General features: G+C 37.7%; 4 protein-coding genes across 7 annotated transcripts; 2 read left to right on the top strand and 2 right to left on the bottom strand.

Moving 5' to 3' along the window:
* Window positions 1–2,184: 2,184 nt before the first annotated feature.
* Window positions 2,185–6,918, top strand: LOC126593461 (uncharacterized). Of its 2 annotated transcripts, XM_050259541.1 has the most exons (5): window positions 2,185–3,226; window positions 3,416–4,095; window positions 4,986–5,351; window positions 5,676–5,848; window positions 5,969–6,918. In XM_050259541.1, exons 1-5 carry the CDS (start codon window positions 2,361–2,363, stop codon window positions 6,473–6,475), a joined length of 2,592 nt encoding a protein of 863 aa, XP_050115498.1. In that variant the 5' UTR covers window positions 2,185–2,360; the 3' UTR covers window positions 6,476–6,918. The 2 variants fall into 2 exon arrangements, with proteins under 2 accessions (XP_050115498.1, XP_050115497.1); XM_050259540.1 differs by having other exon boundaries at window positions 2,185–4,095.
* A 1,637-nt stretch (window positions 6,919–8,555) lies between these two features.
* Window positions 8,556–11,685, top strand: LOC126593465 (tetratricopeptide repeat domain-containing protein PYG7, chloroplastic-like). 3 transcript variants are annotated; one of them, XM_050259547.1, is made up of 5 exons: window positions 8,556–8,916; window positions 9,473–9,523; window positions 9,905–10,198; window positions 10,411–10,557; window positions 11,134–11,685. In XM_050259547.1, the coding sequence occupies exons 1-5, from the start codon at window positions 8,656–8,658 to the stop codon at window positions 11,431–11,433; spliced, it is 1,053 nt and encodes a 350-aa protein (XP_050115504.1). In that variant the 5' UTR covers window positions 8,556–8,655; the 3' UTR covers window positions 11,434–11,685. The 3 variants fall into 3 exon arrangements, with proteins under 3 accessions (XP_050115504.1, XP_050115502.1, XP_050115503.1); XM_050259545.1 differs by having other exon boundaries at window positions 8,558–8,916; window positions 9,477–9,528; window positions 9,906–10,198; XM_050259546.1 differs by having other exon boundaries at window positions 8,774–8,916; window positions 9,473–9,528; window positions 9,906–10,198.
* Window positions 11,686–12,043: 358 nt separating this feature from the next.
* Window positions 12,044–13,729, bottom strand: LOC126593466 (uncharacterized). The gene is made up of 3 exons (XM_050259548.1): window positions 13,229–13,729; window positions 12,824–12,974; window positions 12,044–12,533 (listed from the first exon to the last, which is right to left on the bottom strand). The coding sequence occupies exons 1-3, from the start codon at window positions 13,643–13,645 to the stop codon at window positions 12,301–12,303; spliced, it is 801 nt and encodes a 266-aa protein (XP_050115505.1). The 5' UTR covers window positions 13,646–13,729; the 3' UTR covers window positions 12,044–12,300.
* Window positions 13,730–17,667: 3,938 nt separating this feature from the next.
* On the bottom strand, window positions 17,668–21,482 carry LOC126593462 (probable arabinosyltransferase ARAD1). Its single transcript, XM_050259542.1, has 2 exons — window positions 19,841–21,482; window positions 17,668–18,485 (listed from the first exon to the last, which is right to left on the bottom strand). The coding sequence occupies exons 1-2, from the start codon at window positions 20,819–20,821 to the stop codon at window positions 17,931–17,933; spliced, it is 1,536 nt and encodes a 511-aa protein (XP_050115499.1). The 5' UTR covers window positions 20,822–21,482; the 3' UTR covers window positions 17,668–17,930.
* Between the last annotated feature and the right edge of the window lie 1,236 nt (window positions 21,483–22,718).

The following is a 22,718-nucleotide window of genomic DNA, read 5'->3' as shown; positions in this document are numbered from 1 at the left end:
TCTTCTTCAAAGCTACAACCACTTCTTCCTTTCGGATTCGACGATAAAAAAAGTAGTTTCTACACTTTTATGAGTTACTCAACTCCCCTAAAGAAGCACTCCTTTCATGTCCTTCATTGAAAAGATTATGAAAATAACCTCTCCATCTGTCTTTAACCACGTTCTCTGTAGCAAGAACATTTCCATCCTCATCCTTGATGCACCTCACTTGGTTTAGGTCCCTTGTCTTCTTTTCCCTTGCTCTAGCTAGTTTATAGATATCCAACTCTCCTTGTTTGGTATCTAGTCGTTTATACATATCGTCGTAAGCCGCTAACTTAGCTTCTCTCACAGCTTTCTTCGCCTCTTGCTTCGCTTTTCTATACCTTTCACCATTTTCATCAGTCATATCCTTGTATAAGGCTTTACAACATTCCTTCTTAGCCTTCACCTTTGTTTGTACCTCCTCATTCCACCACCAAGATTCCTTTTGGTGTGGGGCAAAGCCCTTGGACTCTCCTAATACCTCTTTTGCTACTTTTCGGATACAACTAGCCATGGAATCCCACATTTGGCTAGCTTCCCCATCTCTATCCCATACACACTGGGTGATTACTTTCTCTTTGAAAATGACTTGTTTTTCTTCTTTTAGATTCCACCATCTAGTCCTTGGGCACTTCCAAGTCTTGTTCTTTTGTCTCACTCTTTTGATATGTACATCCATCACCAACAAGCGATGTTGATTAGCCACGCTCTCTCCTGGTATAACTTTGCAATCCTTACAAGTTATACGATCCCCTTTCCTCATTAGAAGAAAATCTATTTGTGTTTTTGACGACCCACTTTTGTAGGTGATCACATGTTCTTTTCTCTTCTTAAAGAAGGTGTTGGCTAAGAAGAAATCATATGCCATTGCAAAATCCAAGATAGCTTCCCCATCCTCGTTTCTCTCCCCAAAATCATGGCCACCATGAAAACCTCCATAGTTGCCTGTCTCCCTGCCCACGTGTCCATTTAAATCTCCTCCTATAAATAACTTCTCCGTCTGAGCAATTCCTTGCACCAAGTCTCCAAGGTCTTCCCAAAATTTCTCCTTCGAACTCGTATCCAACCCTACTTGAGGTGCGTACGCACTAATCACATTGATAAGTTCTTGTCCTATTACAATCTTGATTGCCATGATTCTATCTCCTACCCTCTTGACATCTACAACATCTTGTGTCAAGGTCTTGTCCACGATGATGCCAACACCGTTTCTCGTTCTATTTGTGCCCGAATACCAAAGTTTAAACCCTGAGTTTTCTAGATCCTTTGCCTTACTACCAACCCACTTAGTTTCTTGTAGGCACATAATATTTATCCTTCTCCTCACCATAACTTCCACTACTTCCATAGATTTTCCCGTTAAGGTTCCTATATTCCACGTTCCTAAACGCATTTTGCTCTCTTGAACTCTACCCTTCTGTCCTAGCTTCTTCACCCTCCCCGTCTAATAGGATCAAAATACTTCTTTTGTGTGTCCTGTGTAAAGTTGATAGGAGCATATGCTCCCAAACAACTTTGAGTGGAGTCGTTCGAAAAGAAGTTTCTATGGCCCCCTTGCTCATTTAACACTGCATCCGGGTGCCGATGGAGATACAGCGACCCTTGCTCACTTATCACTGTGCTCGGGCCACACAGCGCGCCACTTACGGGTGACGCCCTAGCTTTAGCGCAATTTTGTTCTGAATTCATTTTCATAAGGATTCGACGTAATCATGGAGTGCCGGCTGTCGACTACCTGACGCCCTCCCCCTCCTCCTTTATCCGGACTTGGGACCGGCAATGTAAGTACATAGGCGGAGTTAAGCACCCAATCTACCAAAAAATAAATAAAAAATTACGACATGTTTATTTACAAAAAGTATGAATCAAAATAATTATAATTCTTGAGTTTTGGCCATTTACTGAAATATCGAAATAAAAATTATATCATTTTGTAACTTTATCCGTTGTATTTTTTTCTTAAAATATATAATCAAATACCAAAAAATAAAGAAAATGAAAACTAATGAAAATTGTTTGAAAACTTTGAATTTTAACGATAAGGGTAAAATAAAGAATAAAATGAATAGTATCAGAATTAATATTTTATTATAAAAATATGATTTTTCGTTAAAGTTAACTCTACGGAAACTTTTCGTTAACATTGAGTGAAGAAATCCGATTCTCTTCATTCATGCCGGTTTGGACTTTTTCTTGTTTCTGTACATGTTTGAGTCCCGAGGTACACATACCGGGCAGCGCGGGCAACAAAATTTTCTTCTTTCTTAGGGTTTTTGAGAAAACCAAAAAACCCTCCTGGTACGACGGCGTCCGCCACGACGGAGCTGCGGAGAAGCATGACAATAATGGAAGAGATAGCTTCGAAGTTGAAGCTGTCGGAGACGAAGCAGCGGAGCATTGGCAAGGCCCAGGAGACCCTGCGCGCCCAGGCGGATTCCATGCTCGCATTCACCCTCAACTGGAAGGACCTCGACGACCACTTCGACTCTGTCAGGAACTCGCTATACGCCGCATTCGTAGGGCTCCTGGAGCGGGAGAAGGAGATTGGGTCCCGATTCGCGGACTTGGAACTGAAAGAGAAGGAATTTGACTCGGCAATGGCGGTGAAAGGCAGGGAATTGCAGGCCATTGTGCGGGAGGTTGAAGAAGGTAAGTCGCAGTTGCAATCTATTAAGTTATCTTTCGAAAAGTATTCGGTTGAAGAAGGTAGATTGGGAAAAGTACAGAAATTGGTTAAGGGGAAGGAGTTGGAGTATTATAATATGCAGCAACGGATGAAAGAATTGTCGAAAGAGATCGAGGCGAAGGAGAAGCAGTTGAATGTGGTTAGGGGTAAGGTTGTGGAGCAATGGAAAGAGTTTGATTCGAGAGACGACGAAATTAGAGCTCAGCAAGCATTGATTGAGGAATACGACAGAGAGGTGCAGTCGAAAGAGCAGAAACTCGGTTTGATTGAGAAGGATTTGTGTGAGCTTGAGAAGTCAGTGGGGGAGTGGGACTGTAAAGTTGAATTGAAACAGTTGGAACTTAAAAGAAGTGTTCAGAAGGCCGAAAAACAATTTGAATCAAAATCTGAGGAGCTTAATTTGATTGAGAGGAGGGTCAATGATTGCCTCAATGATCTTCAGTTGAAAGAAAAGAAGTTGGATTCCCGTGAAAAGCATTTGGATTCACTCGACAAGTCGATACAGGAATGTGGGAGGCGGCTTGAACAAAAAGCCAAAGAGCTTGAATTAAAGCAACAAGAATTTGAGTCAAAAGCTGAGGGACTTGATTTGATTGATATGAGGGTTAATGATTGCCTCAAGGATGTTAAGTTGAAAGAAAAGAATTTGGATTCCCGGGAAAAGCATTTGGATTCGCTCGACAACTCGATACAGGAATGTGGGAGGCGGCTTGAACAAAAGGCCAAAGAGCTTGAACTGAAGCAACAAGAATTTGAAAAGTCTAAAGAAGAACATATCCGAACAAATAACTCGAAGGAGAAGACTGATATACTTCATACTCAAGTGAAGGTGGAACAATCGGGACGTTTCCCTTTTAACATTTCCGTCCCTCCTTTTTGTGCAACCAATCATTCAACAATCATTAGGGATGGTAGGAGCTTGCAGTTTTTCATGAATGAGTATTTTAGAAGAACAGATTCAGTCTCTGTTGAAGTTTCAGCCTGTCTTCAATTTTCATCAGACCCAGCAAAATTAGTTCTTGATGCAATGCAAGGGTTTTACCCTTCAAGTTCGACTGTGGAAAACAGGGAATTTGATTTTGATTTGAGTGTAATTAGAAGGAGCTGTATTCATTTGTTAAAGGAGGTAAAGAGAGTCTCGCCAAAAATTAGTGATCAGGTGAGAGCAGAAGCGAATAAGTTGGCGGGTGAATGGAGAGCTAGGATGACTGTGGCAGCCGAGAATTGGTTGGAGGTTTTGGGTTTTTTGTGGCTTGTTACTGCATATGACTTGACCTCTATTTCTGATAGGGAGGAGCTTCAATCTCTTCTCAGTATAGCTGCTAATCACGAAAAACAGTCAGATGAATTGTATGGGATCCTTGACACGGAAGATAACACACCTGGTAATCACTTTTCCTGGTTTATTAATGTTTCTAACTTATTCATATTTCTATCCAAATGTCTTTTCTCGTATGATACTCTCTCTGTATTTTGGATGCCTTGTAAAAATAAAAATTTAAAGTTTTATTCTGATACTCTATGCTTGAAGATTGATAAAGGGTTTTTTCTATTATATTCCTATCCTTGTTAAGTTAATAAGTAGAAATCTTTATCAGCAACAATTGATGCAATTGTGGGACAGGATAGGGTCGTATGCCTGTAAATCGTTGTCATATTATAAGATTGATGACCCATAGATGTCATAAAGGAACATTCTGAACCGGTGATGCAGTGCCTTGCGGAAATAGATAAAATAGAAAACTTCTAGTTCTTGCATTGTGGAGTAGCGTTGGTCGCACTCCATATTGGACGTGCTTCATTTTCATTCTAGAGCAGCTTTCTAAAGTAGTCATGTACTTTAAGATGTCATTGCAAGCAATAAAAAAAAAAGGTCGTACCCAGTGCACAAGGCTCCCGCTTTACGCAAGGTCTGGGAGAGGTGAATGTCGGCTAGCCTTACCCCCATTTATGGAGAGGCTGTGATAAAAATATTTAAATTGTTGAAAGTTTCTCTTTTTATGCTCTCTATTTTTAAGTAGACATACCTTAATAAGTAGTTAGAAGCAATGATAGGCCTTGTTGTTGTATATTTATATTACAAACAGTTTTTTCTTCATAGTTTTAAGAAGTGAATACTTTCTTCTTGTTGCTGGGCTGAAAGTAGTTAACAGTTTGTTCGACCCTTCGTTATAACAACTGCCCATAAGGCTATATTTTGATATGTTAAATTCCGAATTATTCACTCACTAAACTAACCTCTAATTCATTTTCCTTATCTTTTACAATTGAATAGCGAGCATCAACATTTGTTCCTCTATCAAAACTGAGAAACCAGAAACTTCACTGGGAAAGAATGCCGCAACTTGTTCTTCTCCAAATCTTCAACTAACTGCCACCTCAGATGCTAGGAATTCGCAGGGGTTTCCAACTTGTTCTTCTCCAAATATTCAACTAGCCACGACAGATGCTAGGAATTTACAGCAGTTATCAAATGAGCAGTTTAGTGGGAATCGCTCAATACAGAATGAATTTTTACAGATTGCTAAGTTGTTTTCTGCGTTAGATGGAGATTTGTTAGTAGATTCTCTTGTGTCTATTTCTCAGAATAAACAGGCCCTAGAATATATTCGGAGTTCTGGTTTTGGAGATAAGATCCCTGGTAAGTTTCTTGAAAATTAGCTCGCATAGTGGTTAGTGTTGTTACCATTGCTCTTACTTATTTTCGGAGTTTTGGTTTTGGGACGCTTTTCTTAGAAAAAGGTATCAAGCTCTTATTCATGTTCTTGCCGCGCTGGTAAAATGTATTTTCCTTCCGTAATTGTTATGTTCTAGCTAGTTTATTCTATTATATGCTTTCTTTTGTTGATGCATTTGCTAACATTACGTTATATTTGAGTTTGGGTACAATTCTAGCAATTCTCCTTTCGAAGCTTATCTGGAGCAGCTTGATGAAAATCTTTCAATTTTTCTTTGTGTGTTGCAGATGCTATTCCGACTCTTATTGAAAGGAGGCAACTGATTGAGGCCGTTAGAGCAATTTGCACCTTCAACTTAAATGACAAGTTTCCCCCAGTACCCCTCTTAAAAGAACACGTGGATACTGGGATGAACTCTTTCCAGTCACTTTCCTCGAAAACGAAACTAGTTGGTGAAAAGGTAATTTAGCTCTCTCTGGACATACAATAACTGCTTTGTAAATAGATAAATGTAGCTAGGACCATCATCTTGTTGTAAATATGCATCCATCTATCAAGGCTAAATAACTCTTAATCGCAGATTAAGTTTGCAGATTACTATATGGCTGATCTAAGAGCCGTGTTTCAATGCATTAAAGATTACAACCTAGAGTCAGAATACCCGCCCTCGGTCATTGAAACAAAACTAGCTAAGATGCAGAACCACAAGGATAAGTTGAAACACACGGAGAACTGGAGAAGTTTGGCGCCATGTCACAAGGTTGAACAAAAGCAGAAAGGAGGGAGGAAACGCTCCGCCAAGTTTCAAGCACAACAGCTTAAATTTAAACGTCAGCGGGCAGCAGTATCAGCTCTCGCACCACATCCAATACCAAATCCCACCCCCGGATATGCACTGCCAAATCCGTCATATGTGATGTCTCAAAATGGTGGGCACCCTTGGCAATTCGGTATGGCTGGCAGCAACGTAGACATTTCGAAGGGCATTTGTTACCATTGCAACGGGTTAGGGCATTGGAAACGCAATTGTCCCAAGTATTTATCCGAAAAGAGGAACGGAGATGTGATCAAATCACAGATGCATTAAGCCCCTTGTGAATAAAGGTTAGTTATTTTGGTTATGGGCTCGCTTGAAAGTACTTTTAAAATGACTAAAAGTGTTTTTGGTGAAAATGTTTTTGAAACCAATTCTTAGTAAAGATCCAAGTAAAGCACTTTAAGTACTCATTGCAAGAAGTACTTATTTGGTGCTTCTTCCAAAAAGCTCTTAAACTACTTTTGGAACCCAAAATCAATTCACCAAAAACGCTTTTAGTCACTTTAAAACACTTCCAAACGAGCCTTGGTATTGGAGCAACCAATCAGTAACATTTTGTAATTTTTTAGATGCTAAGTGATTGGGAGATCTGCTCTGCTCCACAATTTGTACATGTAGTATGACGTGTATCCTTTCAGTAGAATGCTTGATAAATGTTTGGCATTTCTGTGAAGTTAATGTTCCTATCATACGGTGGTAGTTCTCAGGTTCAACTACGTATTCAATGCCTAATTATCCATTGTCTGGTTTAGCACAACTCCCTACCTTCCAATAAATGTCGGCCGCAAACAGGTTTACACCATCCAATTATCAAATAAGGTTAGCTGAGTTATTATTAAGTTGGTGTTTTGAGTCATCTATTGCATGTCATAAATTGTCACTTCCAGGAGAATGATTTATATTGACTATGTTTACCGTCATATATTGTCTCGATCCAATAATGCATTACAGAAGCTTTTTTTTCTTCATATAAAACATGTATTATTAGATTAAGACGTGATGATGGCGATAAACTGTTTTATGTAAGTTACTCTTCACCCGTAGGCTAAGATTTGAGTACAGTTAGGTATGGCTTGATACTGAGGTGATTTTGAAAAAAGCTGGTATCAAAAAAAGTTAGGAGCATTTTTGTGTTTGGTAAAACTTCCAACTTCAACTTTTTTTCCACAGTTTTGGGTGAAAAAAAAAACTAAAAAATAGAAGCAGCAAAAGGCAGCTTTGAAAAACTGGCTTTTCAGTTTCTGCGCAAACCACTTTTCTAAGAGGCACTAAGAGCTTTAGTGAAACTTTTAGTACCCAAAATGACCTTAAGCAATTAAAACTTCACACAAAGGTTCAGAGATTTACCCAGTCGTCAATTAGGAATGAATTGGTCTTTGATTAGTTGTACCGGTGATGCTTCGTTGGTTTCTGGGCAGAAAATACAGAGCTTAGCTCTAGTCCTTCGAATTTAACCTCAAACTTCACATATAAAGTCAAGAGAGTTACTCAAAGTTGAGATTTGGCGATTGGTGTAGATTCAGTCTCGAGTTCGCTGGAAAAATGACCAAGAAGGTCACCAGATTTCTGGGCATGAACATAGAGAGGGCATTTGGGGTTAAATCCCAAGAATTTCATGCCAAAATTCGATATGCAGGATACAAAAGTTGTACCTGAGATTAAATGAATGTTGAATTGAGTTTGAAGCACCCCAATTTCGTCGAGCCTCAGGTTAACTCGTCAAAGAGTTTTTCACCGAGAAGGAAGGGTTGGCTTTCTTCATTTTTGAGTACTTGATCTTCACATGCAACACCACCATTCGAATCCATAGGTCAAATTACACCTAAACTAGGGAATATCGGTATGGATTTCACTCGAAAATTGATGTTGGTGTGGGTGATTCTCTCTATAAATAGAGAGAGTGAGAGTTAGAGAAAGAGTTGGAGAGAAAGAAGAGTCTTACGGAAAAAAGGAAGAACGAGAGAAGAAGACGGAGATCAAATAAAAGGAGTGGGCCCCCTCAAGGCACACTAAATAAGACCAAACCCTTTTTTATCATTTCACAGTTATAGCTAATGTACATAAAAGTTTACCAAACACTATAATATTGCTTTTTTTTTTTCTTCCTAAATCACTTTTACAAAAAAGTTTATCAAACACTCTGCTGCTTATTCTCACAGCATAGAAGAAGCAGTTTTTTTTTTTAAGCACAGCAATACCAAACCAGTCCTAAGCAGTAGTTTAGGGGTGTCGCGCCCCAGAATCTTGCCAGTATCCTAACCGTAAGATCAGACCACAAAAAGGAACCCACATCCAACGGTCCAAAAACACCCTGTTATTTATGGAAAGAAATTAAAAATCTTTGTCAGTTTTCATTATCCACAACAATTAGCCACTCTCAGTACTATCATTAATTCCACTCCCGTTTTCAATATCGCCACTCTTATCTCTCCCAGCTCTGAGCTCCTCCAATGGCCACCGTCCTCCGAAATCCACCTTTACGAGCACCGTTCGCACCGCTTCCCGCCACCGTTTCGCCGAACCCTACGAAAACTTCATACGTTTCGTGCAGACAAGGCTCGATCAGCACGCCGCCGTTTCTCACTCTCGGCTCTCTACGGTCATCTCACTCGCCCTCCGTACGGTTCCTCAAGCTCGCGCCTTTAGCTTCCCGCCATGAGACCCTAAGTGCCGAGACGGCGGAGGAGCTTCGAGAGCTCAATGAGGTCGAGGTACTATTTACCTTTTTCTTAACAATTTTCAGAATTTTTTTTTTGTTTACTTGAATTGAAGTTCATTATGTCTGCTTGTTTGATTGTTGATGAGGGATTGATTTCGCAACAATGTTTCGAACGAAAAATGCGATCAATTTTTTTGCAAAAGCTGATGTATTTATCACGTATGATCAAAATTTGGGAGGATTAACGGAATTGATCACTCAAAAACTTGAAAAAAACTAGTTTTAGTTGTGGCGAAATTCAAACTTTGAAGCATTGATGCTGCCCCTTCACATGAAAACAGATGTATGCAGAGGTCAGATTTATATCTGCTACGAAGCATTATTCACTAATATGACTATCATATTGCGTTTCAATCGTATGTCTTCTCCTTTGTGTTGTGATTCTTCTAAAAAAATCTAAGGAGATGATAGTCTAGACATTTTTTTTTATGACAGTGGCTCTTTACAACGCCTGATTAGAAACATCTATAAGATATTTTTATGGCTTTCTTAGTCAAAATTTCGTTAACGGTTGTTTTTACTAATATGTTGTTCAATCGTGGATGAAGGCAGATACTCGGTGGAGAACTAGCAGTGGAAACTCTTGCCTCAACAGTTTTGGAGAGTAATTTCCTATTCACCACAAATATTGATCTTCACATAGACATGATACAAATTGTTAAATTTTATGGACCGCTCGAAATTTCTTCAACGTGATATCATTATATACCCTAAATGTTTCATTGTGTGGATCACGAGCGTTGAGTAAAACTATAAATAATTAGTGACTGCTGTCGCTGCCTATCTGTTTTCATTGTTATGGCAGTTTACATTACACAACACATGTATAATTGTGTCTTTATAAAATTATGAATTCAAGTTCTGTGCACAATACTCAATTTTTAATATTTTTATTTTCTCTGGTTTTATTTTATTTTTTTATTAAATACTTTTTACTTGGTCGTTGGGAATGATCTTTGTGATATCATCATTTTATTGCAGAAATTTGTGGGATCCTTTTGGTTACCAAGGATATTAAATTCATGAAGTGGCCATTTGCATGGGTATCTGCATTCTTAGTTGGACAAAGCTTATGGCTGATTTCTACTCCAATGGCACAATCACGTGATATTATCAAACCAAACGCAATTTATGAGACAGCGGAGTTATTTGAATTAGGAATCCAGCTATCATACTTGCTACTATTGCTAGGTTTTCTTGGGGTTGGAACTTTCTTTGTGATTCGTCAAGTGCTTGTACGTAGAGAACTTGATCTTTCTGCCAAAGAATTGCAGGTATGAGCCTGCATTTTCCATTATACACTGTTGATTAACATCGTACCTGACACTTTGCTCCAACCTTGACACTTAGTACACATCCTACCTGAATTACAAGGACCACATAAAGACATTAATTCTTTAATGTTTGCCTGCTGTAATAGACATTTGACAGAGGCTGTCAACAACTGGTTACTCAACACTATAATTTTTTTCTATCTAAATACCAGGAGCAAGTAAGAAGCGGCGATGCTGATGCGACTGAGCTTTTTGAACTTGGAGCAGTAATGCTGAGGAGGAAAATTTATCCAGCTGCTATTAAGTACTTGGTTCAGGCAATTGAGAAATGGGATGGGGACGACCAAGATCTTGCTCAGGTATGATGAATTCTCAGATATATTTGCACTTCTATTGTCTAAGGCACATCATACTGAATCCAACAAATAGATGGCTTTAGAATTGTGTTATAAAAATAGTTGTGACTATTTGATTGTTATATTCCAATTTAAACATTTTTGGCATTGGAAATCCTTGCTACTTGGTTCCATTGTACGTGTTAATCCCTTTGAAATACCGGAAACTTGTAGTTGTGGATCATACGTACTCATAATTGCATGCCTTGAAAGGGCACTAATTGGCATTCTGAGTCATGCATTTTCAGTGTTGTTGTATGTGTTGGTGAATGTTAAGGGTGTTGCCACATCCCGACTTACGCATGATTTTGTAGTCTATGTAGCCTTGACATGGTTTTGAAATTTAATCTGTATCCACCTTGTCTAAAAGGTAACCACATATAAATAGCTGGGGAAACGAGAATGAAAATTAAGACCATTTGAATCGTATATATATATATATATATATATATATATATATTTTTTTTTTTTGGCATCATCTTTTCGTGCTTGGCTTATGAATTTCTGATGTGGCTTTTGACTTTTTATATATTTGAATAGGTTTACAATGCCCTTGGTGTCAGTTACGTCCGTGAGGGTAAACTTGCTAAGGGAATTACGCAGTTTGAAACTGCCGTGAAGCTTCAGCCAGGCTACGTCACAGCTTGGAACAACCTAGGTGATGCCTATGAAAAGAGGAAAGACTTTAAGGCTGCACTGAAGGCATTTGAAGAAGTACTTCTGTTTGATCCAAATAACAAGGTAGCAATACCACGGCGGGAAACTTTGATGGAACAAGTGAAAATGTACAGAGATGTTCCGGTAAAAACAAAGGAGAAGTCATCTGACAGTATGCGTTGACAGGGATTTATCAGCCACAGCTTATGTAAGTTTTGCTTGGCATTCTCCCAAACAGTCCATGGTTGTTGAGGTATCATTTGGTTTTTCCATGGTCCAATATTTAGGCCTGACTTCTGTAGTCACATTTTGTATTGTCTAGCATCTAAGTCTGTAATTTGATTCCGGAAACTTGATTCGTAAGTAGGCGAGTAACGTTCTTTGTATTGTAAGTGTTACAAATATATTTTACACAAACGGTTGTGCAGTTCATAACATCGTGTTTACTTATTAGCTAAATAAATCCGATGAGGATTACGGAATGTTCAAGTCCTAAAGCTACCTATCTCGATGTTGCATTTTTCTGTTTGAGACTCAAGTATTTGCATTTTCGTTAGCAAAACATTGAGGCAATTTCCATTTATGTTTGGAGATAAAAGAGTCACAACCTTTGAAGATTGAACAAAGACTTCTATGTAAATAAAATTTAGAAATTTAAACCCTCTATTTTTCTCACTTTTTACATCATACTCAAGTGACCAAGGAACAACAAATCGAATGGTTGTCTCAAAACAAAGACATGGTTCGTTTGGAATTGCTTTTTAAATGACTGGACGTTTTTTTAGAGAAAATGTTTTTGAGTTCTAAAAGCACTTGAAGTTCATTTCCAGGATTTACTTGTATTTTTACAAGTGATTGGTTCCAAAAGCATTTTTACCAAAAACGCTTTTAGTCATTTTAAAAACACTTTCAAGCAAACTCTCAAATTTTTAAATTACAAATGATATTATTATACTAAACTACACTAAAGAAAGGGAAGTGTTTGAACCCAAAACGCAATTTGCTAAAGAAGACGACGCTATCAACCATAGTGATCCACCACTTGAATAATCAGTCGTATTCACAGGCCAAGAGATGTTGTGTGGTTGCATTAAGGGTGGGAAGCTTGACCTTTAGTGGCCCACCCCCATAAGAGGTGTGAGGGGAGAAGACAATATTGTACATAAATCGATTAGAATTAGGGTCCCTTTGGAGGGTATATAGCAGCTGACCTGCACCATACCGGCCTAGAAGTTGGTATGATCTCTCTGATTGATCCATTGTAACACAAACTTCATCCGTACCTAACCAAATCAAAATAAGTAAAAGTTATGTAAAAATACTTTTAGTAAAGATGATCTTCAAATGATGATTAAATTTTTTATGTTGATTGATGAATTGTTGTTCTGGTTGATATGTATGAATGACTTAAACGTTCTTCAAGTTGTTTGATCTCACGAGTTTGTTCTCACAGTACAACAAAAACAATTTTGAAAACAAAAAAAACACAGCACTTCCAAACTAGCTCACCATGTAAAATTAAATAAATTAAATTGGATTTGATATGAATAATTGGGAGAAGAAAGCAACTCACAGGCAGCTAACTCTATCTGCGTTTGGTAAATAAAATCCAGGGCTGCAGAGATTTCTTGCTCAAACTCATGAAATGGTGATCCTCTTTTAAAATTCATCTTTCTTAGCTTACAAAGTCCTTCTCCCAACTCCATCATCGCTCCTTTATGGTTCTATTTCATCACAACAAAACCCAAGTGTAACTAATCAATTTGTAAGCATATATATATAGAGGATTGACTTGACGATATGATATGATAACTCTCTAAATTCAACGCATATTGAAAAAAGAAATAGAAGTTATAAATTTTGTAATATGTAGGATGAACCTGAACAAAAAGTTAGCGCAATATTAACTTACTAACTGTTTAGCGATATATAAAAACACAACAGTAGGCTCACTCAGTCAGTTGTAAGAATTATCAACCTGATTGAATAGGTGATGGAATCCCACAGCGCATTGTAGAATGCCATGAATAAGAGTTCTGGACGGTTCTTCCGCATTGTTCCAAAGCGATTCGAGAAAGTCATGGCACTTGTAGTATTCCCTTGTGTTGAACAGCACAACGGCTTCATCAAAGCTACACTTCCCCTCTTCGTCGTCCTCCTCCTCACCTTCACCGGCACCGGAAAATCTATATGAAACCCGAAAACAACAGTAATACCGGCTGCTGGTGGGTACTAGGATTGATCTTGTGTTGCTGCATGGGGAGGGAGAAGAGAAGCGGCAGGTAATAGTTATTGGATTGGTTTGGGAAGGGAAGAGATGAGAGTGTCGAATCGGACGGCTTGAGATTGACGAGGGAGATAAAACAGTGGGAGTGGCAGCAGATGGAAACGCCATGGATGGATTATAACTTCTGGAGAAGGTTCTTCAGAGGTCTAAGACTTTACAACCATATTTTTTGGCCACATTTGTGTGGTGGAGGCTCGGAGTAAACCACCCAAATACAGGACAAAACTGTTACTCCCTTCTTTATTTAGTCCATTTGTTTTCATATAAAAAAAAATTGAAATGGTAAATTCATAGAAAACAATTCAGGCCTGATTATAGGACAGATCGGATAGGAAGCAAGGGTTCTAATTTCAATCTAAAATTTTACGAAATAGAAGATGTCTTATAGGGGTTAAGTACAGACAATTATCTAACTTTTTAGGGTGATTATGAATTAGATTTAACTTTTAAAATATTCCAATAATCGAGGTTATTGTTATTAAGTAACGACTTTATCAACATTAAGTGATAATATTTCTAGCGTTAAATGATGACATAGACAAATACTAAAGTTGGTATTTACTATTCGTCGTTTTTGGAGCTCTAATTCCTCAAATTGACTCGTTTTAGTCTAATCAAGACGTAAATTTGTTTAGCTAAAGTGCGTTGCTCCATAGATGACTTAAAGAGTAAAAACTTGCTTTAATAGTTGTCCACATCATCATTTAACACTAGTAAAACAACAACAATGCCATATCTAATAAAGTAGAGTTGACTATATGAATTTTAAAATGTCATTGCGCTTGGTTTTATGACACGTCTTCCATTAGATCCAAGTAGTCTAAGTCTTTTTTAGAGTCTACTAGTTTTTAGTGCCCGCGCGTTGCCGCGGGTTGTGAAAAGTTGTGTTACAAAAGGGGAATACCAATAATAGTAAAGACATTGGAAAATCATTATACATAAAAGGTTAAATTTGGAGACCATTAAGATAGATATTACAGTTATCCATTTGATTGTAGCAGTTATCACATTGTAAAATTAACCGTCAAGATTAACCATGATCCAAACGCTTATAATCCAATCTAGTAAGTCTGTCATTAACTATCTGTATAAACATTTTACCCTGAGGTTACAACAGCAAAGAAAACAACCAAAAGAATTAAAGAAATGAAAAACTATGTCGTCAGCTAAAAGAAAACACATTTTTAACTGCTATTAAACATGCTGCAAAATCCATCAAATTTTTTTTAGCTCCACCAATACTTTTCCAACTACACATAATTTATGTTCATACTTAGCTAAACACAACTGAATTAAGAGATACAAATTATGAACGAAGAATCTGTGCAAAATCTGTAACAGTGCAAAAAGACAAACATCATCAATTGGAATAAAAAATCATACATAATTAACCTAGCAGATGAAACCACGCTCATTAGAAAAACGGATAAAAAACAGTTTCAACACATACTCCAATTGGTGCTCTGATTTTTTCCCAAAAATTATAAACAAATTTTAGGAAACATTAAATTTTTCTCAAAATCCAATCCCTTTTGTAATCTCCAGCCAAACACGACAGGCACATTTTCATCTCCTATTCAAACAGCTTATTGATCTATTAACTGCCTTATCACTTCTGAATGATTACCATCACAAAAATGTTTACCTAATCCAATCTATTACATCCATTGCTCAGCATTTGTATAAGCATATTAACCTAAGATCAAAACAACAAACTGAAGAACCAAAAAAATAAAACAAACGAAAACAGCGACATCACCTAAAACGAATTACACTTTAATGTCACATTCAAAGAAACTGTAAAATGTATTAATAATAACACACACTAGTACACTACACGTTGAGAGAAGTTAATCATTTTGTGTTTCAAAATGATTCAACAATGGGTAAGAAATCAAGACATTAATCAATCTCAGCACAAAATGCCAACACCGTTATTGGCTACATGAGATTAACTTGCACTCTGTTGTGGCAAAAAGAAGAGAACAATGGTCATGCATCACCGGCACAATCGAGTCCACAATCTGAAATTTTTGCAATCACCCATTAAAGTGTGTTTAACTATTAAAACAAATTCACTGTCAAATTTTTTTAATTTTCTGCAGGTTCATTTTTGGATAATCAAAATTTAACTTCATTTTCTTGCCTGTCAATCGATCTTTACATTTTTCAATCACTCAGTTTTTGTTTTTACATAACTTGGAAATAACACAAATTTCCTTCAAATTAAATCAAAGGAAACATGAAAGCATTAAACACAAACAAAATTCAGCATAACACAATTCTTACACCACAGGAAAAACCAAAACTCATCTCTCCAAAACCCTTGAAGGGACGAAAGGAAAACACTCACCAATAACAAACACGGCTTGCAAACCTGCACACAAAAGCACCAAACAACTAAAAATTAGTTTGGGACGAAACCAAACAAAAAAGAAAAAGAAAAATTCCAGACTCAACCAGAACGAAGAACCATACCCAAAAACCCAAGATGGTAGCAAAACCCCCAAATTTCCAAAACACAGCTGCAAACAGGAAACCCATCCACAAAAATGAAAAACGGTAAGGAACAAAAAGAAATACCTAATATGAGAAAGGCAAACAACTAACCAGGAGAATCCACCCTTTACAGATAGAAAAACCTTCGAACCTAACCAAACAACCGAAAGAGCGCAAACCACCGGTAGTGTTTTTTCCCAACGAACTAACACCACGCTGCTAGACACAAAGAAGAAGCAGTGGCTGGCTTAAAACGAAAACCAGGAAAGATTCAAAAACGGAAGAAAGCGATTGGCAAGAGCGGGAGAAGGAGAGAAAACAACAATGAAAAATCTGAAGACGAAAGGGAGAAAAGAAGAAGAAAAGTAGGTAGACCAGCTGACTCCGATGACCAACACCTGTCCACCATTCTGAAAACAAAAGGGAGAAAAGAAGAAGAAAAGTAGGTGGACCAACTAACTCCGATGACCAACACCTGTCCAGAATGGGCAAAATAGGGGTTTTACTGTGCGAAAAACTGAAGAGAACACCAAAACAAAGAAAAAATGGAGGGGTAAAATGGTCGACACACTGGTCATCCACAGTGACCAGGGGGTTTGAGTTTTAGTATATATGATTTCCAAGTCTTCCTATGTTTTCCTCTACCTCTTTGGCCATGAGCTTTTGTTTTGTAATCACATCTTCTAATCGGCGTCTATAGGTCTTCGTTTCACATGTCAAAACCACCTTAACTGATTTTTTCTCATCTTATCTTCAATTTTGGCTACTCTTAATTTACCTCGGATATCCTTGTTCCTAATCTTGTCATTTCTCTTGTGCCACACATCCAATGAAGCATTCTCATCTCCGCTATAGTCACTTTGTGCACGTGTTGATGCTTCATCGCCTAACATTTCGTGCCATAAAACATTGCTAGCCTTATTGCTATCCTATAAAATTTTCCATTGAGCTTTTAGTGGCATACGACAGTCGCACAACACACCCGATGCACTCTTCACTTCATCCATCCAGTTTGTATTCTATGATTAAGATCTCCATCCAATTATCCGTCATTTAACACTAGTAAACCTAACATATTTTGGACCAAATGTATTTCGAAATTTTTTATATATATTTCAATTTCGTCCTAATTTTTTTTTAAATTTTGGGCATTGGATTTGATTCAGGTGTTACAAATTCGCAAATTATTGGATTGGAAAGTCAAAATAAAAAATTCCAATTCAAGTTGCACCATAGACGATTCTTTTTAGTGCTTTCAAACTGAAAAATAGCATATGGTGCTCCAATTTGACGGTAATGTGAGATTCAAACCATTAAATGTATGTAAATTTGGCCACCAACTTTTATTTCTTAACACACTTCGTCTTTTCATGCAAATTGGAAAAAACAGACCATAGTCCCTCTCTTAGTTTGGCCCAAAAAAACCCAGAAAAATCATACAAATTGGCAAGAAATGCAAACCTTTTCACTGGTACGATCATCTAAACGATCATTTTGCCAGTCGTTGCTACGAAACGAAATAACGGGACTACGACATGTGTATTATATTGTGGAATGCAAGTGAGCAGATGAATAGATGATGAGTTTACAGATGACCATTTCTGTTCGAACCAATTATTCGACGAGAAAGGTTTCAGCTTACAACGTTTTCTTTAGAAACGAAACATGACTACAACTGAATTCTATCCTGAGTACAACAAGCGAAGAACGTATTGATTTCGGAGGGGTAGAACTAAATTTATCCGATTTAATTTCCTAATATTAGAACAAATGAAGATATTTTGACAACGATGTTTCGTGTAGTTTATCAAGAATGTAATTGATAATTCTAGTCCTGTGTGGTGTTAAGAGTCAGAAATGCTGCAGAGCCACAAAGTGTGTTAATTCCGCTTTCTTACCAGAAGTTACTTGGTGATGGTATCCTGCTTACCCCCTTCCCCTCGCGAGAAATTGAATGGGAGAATCGTCTAGACTTGTGTAACTTCATTCTTATAGCTGGAACCCTGCGAGCAACTGCTTGCCATATCATCTGGACAGCATCACCCTCCTTTGATGGGAACTGAAACTCATAAAATTTCTGAACCTCCTGCAACCTCTTCCACATTCGCGTCCACTCGTCCCTTCCAATGTTCCTGGTGAGGTTTACGAGAAAATTCTTCTTAAGAGCATCCCTTGTTCGAACAAATATGCAGAACTCAGAGTAGTCAAGCACATCCTCGTATGGGAGTTCGATCTCATCGCTGATGATGACAGGGACGCAGTGGCTAGCAATAGCGTCAAAGAGGCGATTTGATGATGGGGTGTCACCGGCTATGTTGAGGCAGAATTTGGAGGTGTGCATCCCCTGGGAAGCCTTGTTAACTCCATCTTTTTTAACACTCCCAAATGTAAAATGTACATCTTTTTCGCCTTGTAGAAGATAGAATAACTCTTGCCGAACAAAGCCACCCTGAAAATGTAGAACCGGAAAGTCAAGAGCCATGAATTAGGAATGAACAAACCGCCTAGACCAAAACAGAAAATCAAAGACAGAGAAGGAAACAAGGCAAAAGTTGACAACATAAACAGAATCGTCGTAGGTCGTACCCAGTGCACAAGGCTCCCGCTTTACGCAGGGTCTGGGAGAGGTGAATGTCGGCTAGCCTTACCCCCATTTATGGAGAGGCTGCTCCCAAGTCTCGAACCCGAGACCTACCGCTTATGGGCGAAGGCACTTGCCATCGCACCACAGAATGAATGAACCAAATAAAGGTAGAGGTGAAACATCATGTTTTGATTGGCCAACACTCAGAAGAAAGAACATGTCAGATTCGCATATTAATTTGTCGGTATTACTTTACCCTCATAAAGGTACATGTTCTTTCTTCTGTGCACATGTGTGTCCCATAGCAAACCTTAACCGGTAGAAATTAGGGATCCACTGAGGAACACCCAGCCTAACAGTATGAAAAAAAAAAAAACAGGAAAGGAAGAAAACAGCAGAACCAAATTGTGAGCTGAAATTAACAATAGAAGATAAATATCGGCAAATCTTTACCAAGTATTGTTTCAAATTTCATAACGAAATGAAAATCGTACTGAGAAAGAATACTAACTGACACAAGGGGCTAAATTTCATGTATAATTCTCCCATTACAGTAATTTGGAAGTGATGCAGAACATAGATGTCTGTATTTCTCTAAGATAACAAAATTTCAAACATTTTAAACAAACAAAACCACAAAGAACTCTCCTTTTCACAACTCAACATCTCAAACTACGATGAAGTTATGAACTTTGAAAAATCAAACACATTTTCATGTGCCGAATAAAAGACAAACATAGTTGTCACGAATTTTATAGAGAAACTTGCCAAGAAAGGAAGCTTAAAAGAATGAGCAAACTATCTTAAATAAGGACGAAAACGTTCAAACGTTTTATGTTGCATTCTGCATCATAATGCACCTCCTTTTCCATAGCAAACTATATAAACAAGTTAACATGTAAATCTCAAATCTTGAATCACCTCCGCTGTGTATGCCCTATCTAGGGCCCAAGTACAAAGTAAAAATACGGAATTTATACACAAATCTATCAACTAATATTGATTTCTTGACCACTTCAACACAAGCAGATATAGAACTAGATATTATTGATTTGACATCGAAAAAGCATGTATGTTGCACCTTGGAAAATTCCTTTAGAGAGTATCTAGATTTAACCGTGATCTGTTCAGATTTGATAGTCAGCATTAACACAATTGTGAGGCACAGAAAAGGAAATAAAGAAGAAAAAAACATTAGCTAAGGGAGAGAGAATACGTACATCTTTTCGATATATTGCACCTTGGAAGTACAGCAAGGTTGGCCGACTATCGAAAGTAGAGGAGTCATTCACATAGGATTTGATTACATGCTTGTAGGGGGCAATGACATCTTTCTCCACATTTGCTAAGTTTGGAGGATACCTCCCAAAGTCCGAAAGTATGAATGTTGCAGGCCATAGCTTCATCCTCGCATCTAAAAGGCTATTTGGATGGTGAGCCACAATTAAGTGGTCTCTTCCCCCTGACATCTTCCATTCCTTTTGAGCCGTCACAAACTTAACCAATTTATCTTGCAGCACCTTATTTTTGCTCTTCTTCTCGTGCGGGTTTATCTTGGAGAATCGGTTATAGCTTAAGGAAGAAAAGAACGGTATAAAAACAATGTCAGCTTCGCTAGCATTGCGCACTCTTATTGCAGCACGAGCATTTGGGGGGTTGGGAAGTTCAGAAGCAAGGAGATCCAATGTCAGCCAGTATTCTATACTGTGTTGCAGATTCAACGCGCCGGGATAAGCAGGTATTTTAGTTTGAAGATCTGGCCAAACGCTACTGCTTTCGGGTTTCCAATTCAAGAGTCCGAAATGAAATTCGGGGGGTAAATCATACATGAACACCTTGAGAAGAACTACCTTCTCATTGGTGTTACATTTTACTCCATTGTTAGCTTGGGACGCTTCTTTTTCTTGGGAAAAAGATGATGGCTTTTCTTCTTCCTCATTGTCCACAAGGATTGCTCGATTCCCAATTGAGGGTTCGACATCCTTTTGATTCTCACTTCCACCAGAACTCCCGCTGTCAATCACGCCATTAAGTTTGGAATTGGGTAACAGTTTATGGTCAATGAAGCGAGGCATGCTCGTCGAACGCAACACAAAGAACCAAGAAAATATGAAGAGTGTTGATGTAACTATAAATAAGAAGAACAAAGATTTCCGAGCAATGACAGCGAGGGAAGAAGCATTCCTTTCGGCCATTGTCATTCCAATCCCAAAGGATTCAATGAATCAAGAAATTCAATGCTCGAAAAATCGAAAACCATGAAAACTAGAGAGAATTACAACGACACCGCGGCATTAAGCCGAAAGAATCTAACACTGATCGGAACAGATTTCCATCACAAAAATGCAGAAACTTTCGACACTCAGAAGAGAGAAGAAACTCTAAAATTGGTAATCCAAAGAAAGATACAGATTGAAGATAGTGAAACTAACCCATGAAAACAGATCTCATTACGCTCTCATACCATTGTTTTCTCTCCCCATTTCGCTACACTGACTACCATGGAAGAACAAGAAAAATATAGAGAGAGAATCAGCTCAGAAAAAGAAAACCCAGATGAGAAAATAGAGAAAACCCAGATGAAATCCAATCAAATCTGATCAAACCCACCAAAAGAAAGCAACCCAAAACCCAGCTGAAGCAGAAGAACAGAAAACAGACAGAAATTCAATGTGGGTGTGTTGATTTGGTGAGCAAGAAAATGGTGAGGATTTCGTGCCGTGGAGCATAACCAATTGCTACGGTTGGTGTGTTTGTTGAAAAATTTGCGAGCTGAGAAATGGAGATTTTCTCTCAGAAGCAAAGGAGTAGGAGGAAGGAAGCGTTGGAATAGGGGGTCATCTGTTGAAGCGGGCTCGTCTGTTGTCGGAATTTCAATGGACTTTCCATAATTTCTATTTTATTTATTTATTTTTGTATTTATTAATTTTATTTTATAAAACTATTGTTATTGCTACTTAAGTTTAACTCAACCATGATTATGCTAATTATGGTAAACAAACAAATAATCTATTTTTCAAGGCACGTTATTTTGGTCCTCCTTTCGACTCTTCTATGTTTGATATTTTAGTTCGAGAAAGACTTTATTTTCAGCATAGTTTTTCTTTTCAATACAGCACATAGATAAACAAAACAAACTTATTGACGTGACTAAAAATAATAGTAGTGTCACATTATGAATGATTATACCGTCAAAGTTAAGCTTAATAGAGGATAAGTTTTGTTTAAAAGTTGAAAATAAAATAAAAACAAAAAGAGATTCTCTAAAATTGGGATGTTGCTTTGTTGTACTATCTTGTTTGTTAAAATCAGAAATTCTTTATAAATATGCCTTAAATCACATTGATCAAATCGAAAAATGCAGCCATGTCAAGTACCAAACCATCAACCACCATATTCCTTTCCTTATCTTTTTGTTTTGATATAAACCAAAATAATTTATAGTTACTAGTTTTTGTTATGATTTTTATTTTTATTTTGTCTAGGCATGGAGAGACTTTGTCAAAGTGATAATGTTGTCTCTCACCTTCCTTGCCACAAATAATATGATGATAAAACTTGCTTTGCTTGCCTTTGAGCCTAGGAGAGGTGGACAAGAATCAACATCTTAATAAATGAGAAAACATCATTATTAACAGTATGATCTAGTGGTATTCTTCTTTATGTATAGCATTATAAGAGGCCGGTATGATTCAACTGACATGAATGACAAGTTCAAAACCTAATTATGACTGACTTATTGTGTAATTTAACCACTGACGTTGTACCTTTACATTGCATCACGAGCTCAAGGTGTAAATTGATTAGCATAGTATCGTGGTTAGAAGGCCAAACTTCATTGGAACTAGGTTTAAAAACTTGGAAGGCCAAATGTGAAAAATTGTTACTTGTAGTTTACTCAAAAATTGTTAATGGTTTTCATCAATTCGTATAACTAGGCGTTCTAAGGCTTCTTAATCTTGCATTCTTCCAACTTATTGAGATTGGAAGCAAAAGAATTGTAATACTCTTGCACGTCAAGCTCGCGTCGACACTAAGTTGTACAAACTGATGAAAATTGAACATTCGACCGCAGTTTATTTCTGATACCAATTTTAT

This window comes from Malus sylvestris, chromosome 12, assembly GCF_916048215.2.
Source record: "Malus sylvestris chromosome 12, drMalSylv7.2, whole genome shotgun sequence".
NCBI lineage: Eukaryota > Viridiplantae > Streptophyta > Magnoliopsida > Rosales > Rosaceae > Malus > Malus sylvestris.
The sequence above is the reverse complement of the archived record's forward strand: the minus strand, read 5'-3'. Positions and strand labels throughout refer to the sequence as shown.